Source organism: Rhamphochromis longiceps, linkage group LG15 (assembly GCF_057381845.1).
Source record: "Rhamphochromis longiceps isolate RC_006_pf linkage group LG15, R_longiceps_female_GT1.1, whole genome shotgun sequence".
NCBI lineage: Eukaryota > Metazoa > Chordata > Actinopteri > Cichliformes > Cichlidae > Rhamphochromis > Rhamphochromis longiceps.
The window spans coordinates 7429862-7438410 of record NC_140571.1 but is presented as its reverse complement, the minus strand read 5'-3'; the positions used below and the strand labels follow the sequence as shown (position 1 = coordinate 7438410).

The 8549-nt window shown below is 37.5% G+C and overlaps 1 protein-coding gene across 1 annotated transcript; it reads left to right on the top strand.

Annotated features, from left to right (window-relative positions):
* Positions 1 to 202: 202 nt before the first annotated feature.
* On the top strand, positions 203 to 8257 carry LOC146651953 (G protein-coupled receptor family C group 6 member A-like). The gene is made up of 8 exons (XM_085382646.1): positions 203 to 251; positions 415 to 526; positions 1558 to 1724; positions 3084 to 3205; positions 3478 to 4227; positions 6271 to 6486; positions 6831 to 6957; positions 7125 to 8257. The coding sequence occupies exons 1-8, from the start codon at positions 203 to 205 to the stop codon at positions 8255 to 8257; spliced, it is 2676 nt and encodes an 891-aa protein (XP_085238772.1).
* The last annotated feature ends 292 nt before the right edge of the window (positions 8258 to 8549 follow it).

Genomic DNA, 8549 nt, shown 5'->3' with positions numbered 1-8549 from the left:
AGTACCTCAGAACTACAGTTGAAGACAGAAGTAGAAGTCAACAAAGAGCAGTAAACTGAGGCTACAGTGACTAATCGTAAATGCAAGTGGGTGACACCTTTTTGCCATTTAGGAGTGTTAAGATATATTTGTACATATATGTGTACAAATATGACATAATAATGCTGAGGAATTATTGTGTGAAACTTTTTAATGGGGTGGCATGGTGGAACAGTGGTTGGCATTGCTGTCTAACATCAAGAAAGTCCAGGGTTTGAATCCAGGCTGGGGCCTTTCTGTGTAAAATTTGCATGTCATCCATGTGTTTGCATGGCTTCAATCCAGTGGTATGTATGGGGGAAGATTAATTGGTGATTCTGAATTGGGCAAAGGTGTAATTGTGAGCATGAACAGCTGTCCACCTTTCTGGGTTAGAACTACAACAGCCTGGTGACCTGTACAGGTTCTACCCTGCCTCTTGCTCCATGTCAGCTGGGATGGGCTCTCGCTCAGGTGTCCCTGAAGAAAAGTGGAAGGCAATTGATGTGTAAGCACAAAATTATACATTCTCTAATTCAAACCAACAACAGCTGTCAAATCAATGTAGTTAAGTACAGAAATATAAAAACCTATATGAATTTGACACTACTTTATATAACAAAGTTTTACTTGTAATAATATAATAAAAATCTCAAATGTTTTGTGGGGACAACAAAGTCAGAAAAGCAGCCAACAGACACCAGGCAGGGCATGTAAACAAGTAAGAAAACTTTTGATTTGCAGACATACATGGCGGCTAATATATCAGAGCCTTTTTGCTTCCTTTGACTGCTATAGAATTATTTTTAATCCTCCTGGGAAAATACCTGGTATTGTCTTGCTAAGTATCAGATGCATAATATGTCAGTATTACATAACAGTACAACCACTGATAATACTTCGACTCAATTGTAACCAGAGTTGTCAAAGTGGATATATGTTGTGTAACAAAACTACAGCTGCTATAGTCCGAATAATTCATAAATCACTTGTTTTTTATAGCTCACAACTGTGAAACCTGTCAAAAATAATTACCAGGAAAAGTAAGTAAAGTAAATGGAAAGTAAAAGGACATCCCATTTCTCAGTGACATCGAACCCCATGTGACCAAAAAAAGAAAAGAAAAGAAAAAAAATGAAAGAACTGATAGTATTTCAAGTTCAAGAACTTTAACCACACCTCTGTCTTTTGCAGGAATGCTGAAGAGATACACACAAATTATTTTTCAGAGCAAGTTTTTGAAGATTCACTCATTTACACTCATAAGAAGCACACGGGGAAGATGAAAAATTCTTTCAGCATCTTTCTTGCAGTTTTATCACATCACTTTTCTGGTACAAAATGCTCCAATGAAGCCACAGCAGACGGTGACATCATTATCGGAGGATTGTTCCCGATTCATGAAAGCGTTACTATTACTGTGAATGATGATGGCCGTGAAAACCGGACATGTGACAGGTAATACACATACACAACTGATCATTGTACACATTTTATTAGGGTATATTTATATATAATATATCTGATTGTGTTGTACAGATTTAGCACAGCTCGTCTGGTCCACTCTCTGATAATGGTGCACGCACTGGAGGAGATAAATCAGGAGCGAGAGTTGGGAAACCTCACCTTGGGATACCTCATACTTGACTCCTGTGGGGACGTTACTACTGCCCTGATACAAACCCAGGCCTTCATGATGAGAAACAGTGAGTTCTCTCGGGGATAGAAATCTGCCTTGTTATTTGAGAATCATTTTTGACACGCAATAGTTCTTACTAATTGAATTTTCTTTGGAGATCATCATGGGAACATAGCACATCAACTAAGAGAGATAATGGATACTAAATTAGGCATTTGTGAACATTTTCTTAAAAGTTGTATATTTATATTTATATTGGTAACTGGTAATTATGGGACCGTGCATTTCAGGTAATTTTACAGAATCAGCAGGAAGTAATGTAGTAGTGTAACGAATAGTGTAGCAAATTACTTTCTCTGGCTTGTAATTAAGTGTTGTTCTAAATTACTTTTAACAAAAGTAAAGATTTATACATTCTTTGTCTGTGTATTCTCTTAAGTTACTCAATGTGAATAATGTATTTGGAATACTTTGGATTACTTGATATATTGTCATGCTTTTTAGCTTGTTAGCTGGCGTTAGCTGAGGTTAGTTCAGAGACCGCAGACTATTAGACTTGATGGATAGTATTAACAACCTGCTAGCTGCAAATAATCATGTGCAGTTCTGAAAGGAATACCAACTAGATTTTGAAATCTTAATATAAAATTAGTAACAGTAGGGTGGACATTAGGTAAGACAGCACTTCTTGCAGTGATCTGATATAGAAAACAATGTCTGTATCAGTAAAATGTTTTCTTTCTGCAGGTTGTCATGCAGTCTGTAATCCAGCCTTCAGTAATAGTAATAAATCACACAGCAATAGTACATCGAAGATACTGAAGTGGCACATAACCCAGGTAGCTACCACAACTATGACAAGGTAGTTGCAGTAGGGTAATGTTAGTTTTTAAAAAAGAACTTACTTCCAGGTGTTTCTTTAGGTTGGAGTATTTTCATGCTGAGAGCAGCTTGGTTGCTGGCAGAAAGAGTTTGCATTGCACTCTCAGATTACATCCATTCCTTTCTTTGTGAAGTGGTGTTGGAATTTCCAAGTAAGAAATCCATCCCTGCCTGTGCACTGCTGGCTCTGTTGTGTTGGCTCTGGGTTCATTGTGTAACTGACGCCACCAAAATTAACAAGGCGCTTACATTAGAGCCTCTTGTTGCGTGTTTTGTTTGGATTTCCGGCAATATGTGGAATTACCAAAATTAGAGAAGGGATAGCCTAACATATGAAACAGAAAAGACCGCCGTGCAATCATGTATTTCAACAAAGTAGCTGTATTTTAATTATGACTTATTTGAGCAGTAACTGTAACTGAATACAGTTACTCATATTTTGTATTTTAAATATGTAACACCAGTACATGTATTCCGTTAGTCCTCAACACTGTGTGTGTATCAGTTTAAATGAAGGTAATAGTATCAGTTAATTCATTTGTAGGTAATAATCGCCAAGCTTGTGCACAGCAATCCTCTCCACCTGTCCTAGTTGTCATTGGTGATTACTACTCAGAGATATCCATAAGCGTTACAGGTCAGCTCCATCTGGAGTACATCCCTGAGGTATGACCGACTTCTGAGGTTATGTTACCTAACCCTAAATGTAAAATCAATTGTACAAACATTAGCAGCTAATATTTGGATGATACATTTTGCATTCATGGATATGATGAACAGCAAAAAAAGACAACAAAAACGTAAATAGTATAGCTTAGCAACAAGAATTGAAAATAGGTGAAACAGACACACTTAGTCTAAAAATGAATGATATATGTGTACAGACAGAATATGAAATGTTTGTTTCACTTCATAATGTTTTGTGATATTTTCCACAGATAAGTTACGGTGCAACTTCTGGTTTCCTGAGTGATAAAACCCGTTTTCCAAGCTTTATGAGGACCGTACCACAAGATGATCACCAAGCTTGTGCCATTGCCCAGATTCTTGATCATTACGGTTGGACTTGGGTCGGTGTGGTAGCAACTGATAGTGAATACGGTCGCTATATAACTGAACGCCTCTGGCATCATGCAACCAAAAAAGGCATCTGCTTCGCCTTTGTCTCTGTTCTTCCAGATGCTTTAAATGATGAATTGCTTGAAGAGAAAATTAACTCTACAATCAAAAGCATCATAGATAATAGAAATGTTAGTGTTATTATTTCCTTTGTCAAAGCTTACTGTATGATAGATATTTTTGGGAAACTTCTCAAATATCCTCAAGCCAGAGGGAAAGTTTGGTTGGCCAGTGATATTTGGTCACAGTCACCTGAAGTACTGAGTTCTCAGAACTACAAATTGAGTGACATAGGAACAATCTTTGGGATCACTCTTAAATCTGGAAACACAACCAAGTTTGAGCGATATCTCGATGACCTTGATGAAAATCCCAACCACCACGAGAACAACACATTTTTGTCTAATTTTTTAAATGAGCATGGGACGAATTCATCAGAAGAGTTAAAGAAGTTGATATATCCATATGCTGTGTTCAGTATTGAGCTGGCAGTTAAAGCAATAGCTCAAGCTGTTAAAGACCTCTGTACTAACCGGAACTGTAAAAGACAGCCCTTACAGCCATTGGAGGTAAAAGCACAGAAACACATAAACACATACAGCACAGCATATTAGAAAATCTTTCAATACTAAGAAACTATATTCATTATTTTCTATTAATACTGAAGCACATAAATGATCCACAGAGGCGTGTCAGGTCTCACAGAGGACCTGACTTACCCATTAGTATTGAAACATCACCAATCTTCTAACTATATTCTAAATATATAATTCTATAGGTGCTATAGACATGAAATTCTTTCCATAATTCATAATCCAAATCCATGAATTAACTTATGTGTAATAATGAGAAATGACACAGGAATAAAATATTGAACACGCTTACTGAGATTTCTTTAATACTTCGTACAAAAGCCTTCATCGGTGATGACAGTTTGTATGGAGTCTAGTCGCATGCATTGCTCAGGTGAGATTTTGGCCCATTCTTCCACACCAGTTAAATCCTGGAGGTTCAGTGAACTCTGAGCTTTAGTTCTTTCCATTGATTTTCAACTGGATTCAGGTCAGGTCATTTTAGCACCTTTTTTTTCTGAAACCTCTGTAATTATTTTCTCCAAGCCATCAACTTGTCCCCATTTCAAGAGTGCCCAAAGAAGTACTACTGTTAATGTTTATTCTTAAACATGATCAATTATTAATCGGCTATGTACCACAGGCCTTCAAATTGTTACTTAAAAAGTCATCATGTGACCCAGCTGTCTTAGCTAATTATAGGTCAATCTCCAGCCTTCCTTTTATTTCTATAAAGAGTATTTGTAAAACAGCCGAAAGATCTTCTGCAGAGAATTGGTTTGTTTGAAGAGTTTCAGACAGGTTTCAGAGCTCATCATAGTACAGAAACAGCTTTAGTGAAGGTTACAAATGATCTTCTTATGGCCTCTGACAGTGGAGCCATTTCTGTGATTGTTTTGCTACACCTCAGTGCAGCATCTCACACTGCTGTCCATAATATTTTATTGCAGCAATTGAAGCGTGCTGTAGATATTGAAGATGCTGTGCTGCAGTGGTTTGAATCATATCTTTCTAATCTAATAGAGTCCATTATGTTCATCTAAATGGAAAGTCCTCTTCACACACTAAGCTTAATTATGGAGTTCCACAGGGCTCCATGCTAAGACCAATTTTGTTTACATTATACATGCTTCTCTTAGACAGTATCATTAGAAGGCATAGCATACATTTTCAATGCTATGCAGATGACACCCAACTTTATCTATCCATGAAGCCAGATAACACACACCTATTAGTTAAACTGCAGGAATGCCAGGAAAGACATGAGGACCTAAATGAGCTCTCATTTTCTGCTTCTAAATTCAGATAAAACTTAGGTTATTGTACTCAGCCATAAAAAAAGAAATGGCATTGAAATATTGTACCTAACCAGATGCTTACTCTGGATGGCATTACCTTGGCCACCAGCAACACTGTGAGGATTCTTTGAGTCATTTTTGACCATGATATTACCTTCAATGTGAATATTAAACAAATATGTAGGACTGCTTTCTTCCATTTGTACAATATCGCTAAAATTAGAAATATCCTGTTTCAGACTGAAGCTGAAAAACTAGTTTATGCATTTATTGCTTCTAGGCAGGATTTCCAAACAAACTACCTGAAAAGTCTTTAGTTGATCCAAAATGCCAAAGCAAGAGTACTAACAGGAACAGAAAGAGAGACCATATTTCTGTCTTTCTATATATATGTTAAATCCAGAACTGAATTCACATTCTTGAATAATCAGGTCGCATCTTCTCGTAATGACTTTATAGTACTGTAGCCCCCGATTAGAGCACTAGATTTCATTTCTTTGCACGTGTTGATTGGATGAGTTGTTACATCTGGTGAGAATTCCATGTAAATAGCACCTTTAGAAATATATTTAATTTGTAAACTAGTTGCATGTTCAATACTTATTTTACCCACTGTATATTTTTGTGTATATGTATTGTACTAGATATTGAACAAGTGGCCAGAAACACAATCCTCGATAAATGTTAATTTTTCTAACCGCTACAGGTAAATTATTTTTAATTTGTGTTTTCAAAACTTCAGCTACGAAGAGCTTTACGGAAGGCAACGTTCTACATGGAGGAAAAAAGTTATTCATTTGATCACCATGGTGACCTCAACTCTGGATATGATATCATCCTGTGGAAGCAGACTCAAGATTCTCTAGATGTGAACAACATTTTAGCCTATTACAGTATAGAACACCAGAATCTGACTTTCACCTCACAGGAAACACAACAGGCTCTTCAGAGACACATAGTAAGTGTTTACCTTTCACAGGTTATTTTACTCTTTAACTCTTTTATTACACTATTCTTTTATCATTGGTACTGGGTTCCATTATAAGAGCAAATATTGATATGCTAACATGCTAACTTAAGAGTTTGCACATGGCAAAAACTGCCATCATTGAGACTTTAGTCTCTTTTTCTGTTGATAATGTATATGTTAGTGTGTAAAAACGTGCAAACCCTTGTGTCTAAGAACAGATGGTATATGCCACACTGATTTAAAAATAAAAGGGTGGGGGTGGGGTGGGGTATGATTTCATATGGTCAGTAAATAAAATTGACGGCCATGATGGTGATTCTTTCCTCTCTAAGGGAAATGTGACTTCCAGGTGCACAGACAGCTGTAGGCCTGGCTACAGGAAGACTTCAGTTACAGGCCAGCCTGGTTGCTGCTATCAGTGTGAACCCTGTGCTGAGAACCAATATTCCAACTCCAATGGTGTGTATTACAAAAACAACTCCTAACTCCATTTGTGTTGCAAACTGCAAAATATTATGAAAACAAGTGTTTTGAAATGCTTATATTACACAGTCTGTTGCATTGACAGCTCAAGGAATTTGAATCCAAGTTAAATATTCTCATGACCTTTTGTCCTCTGTTTCCAGATTCGGAGACATGCCATCCTTGCAAAGAAAACTATTACTCCAAAAACACCAGTTCAGTGTGTTTACCCAGAAAAACTGATTTTCTGAAATGGGGTGATGTATATCTTATTGTGCTGCTGTCTTTTACTTCTTTAGGAGCAGTGCTTACCATTGTTGTTGGGATCATCTTCCTTGCACACTGGAATACCCCTGTTGTGCGCTCATCTGTTGGCCCAATCAGCATCATTCTCCTCCTCTCCCTTATGATCACATTTACTAGTGTTATATTATTTGGTGGTCCACCCAATAGCTATCAGTGTCAAGCACGGCAGGTGGTGTTTGGCTTGAGTTTTACCTTGTGTGTCTCCTGCATCATGGTCAAGTCCTTTAAGATCGTCTTAGCCTTTGAGTTTGACCCGGTCATTCAAAGTGTGCTGAAGAAGCTCTACAAGCCTTACCTCATTATTGCAGTCTGCATGGCAGGTCAAGTGGTTATTGTCACCATGTGGCTTGTACACGGTCCTCCATACATTGACTCAGAGATCACACAGGACAACATGAAACTGATGTTTTGTAATGAGAAACTAATTCCTGCATTTGGAGCCATGCTAGTCTATATTGGCCTTTTGGCTCTCATCTGCTTTGGTGTTGCTTTTAAGGGACGAAAGTTGCCTGACAGTTACAATGATGCAAAGTTCATCACTTTTGCAATGCTCATTTACTTCATCTCCTGGATCATGTTTGGCCCAGTCTATGTCAATGTCACAGGCAAATATCTTCCAGCAGTGGAGATGATCGTTATCCTCATCTCATGCTACGGCATCTTGTTTTGTCAATTTTTCACAAAGTGCTACATAATTTTGTGTAAGAAGGAAGCAAACACAGAGAAAGCGTTCCGTTGCAATATTAGGAATTATTCCATGGATCACAAAGGCAGTGAGGATGAGCTGTCATCCAACAGAGTTGAAAACCCTACTTTATCTGCATCAGTTGAGTCACAGGATAACTGGAATTCAGTCACACCGCCCTGTGTTTCCTCAAACTCTCTCTTTCCAGTCTCAAACTCATGGAATAATGTCCTTGAAAACAACCTGAAATCCACTAAGAAGACCCTACAGAGATACAATAGCTTACCACCATCACTAATCAAATGATTCACAATAGTTAAAAAGGTATTCAAACAATTGGAGTGTAAAGGGGACTAAATATTAGAGTCTATGCATTTTTAAGTCTTTAAAGTTGTTAATCAAGTTGTTGAACATCTTTATCGCCATCTTGTGCCAGTAAAAAATGTGACATCATCCAGGTTGGTTGGTTGGTTGCAGCTAATAGACTTACATTAATTTATGTTAGCTAACTAGTGACAGAACCAATAGTTTGGTGAAAATTAAGGAGACTAAAACTAAAACACAGTCTAAGGGGATCACTTTTGTTCTGCCCCTGGCT

Coding starts and splice junctions, on each gene's coding strand:
- LOC146651953 (XM_085382646.1), top strand. CDS start 203: ATGGTGGAACAGTGGTTGGCATTGCTGTCTAACATCAAGAAAGTCCAG. Junction 6,487..6,830: donor AGGCTCTTCAGAGACACATA/GTAAGTGTTTAC, acceptor TTCCTCTCTAAG/GGAAATGTGACTTCCAGGTG. Junction 6,958..7,124: donor CCAATATTCCAACTCCAATG/GTGTGTATTACA, acceptor CTCTGTTTCCAG/ATTCGGAGACATGCCATCCT.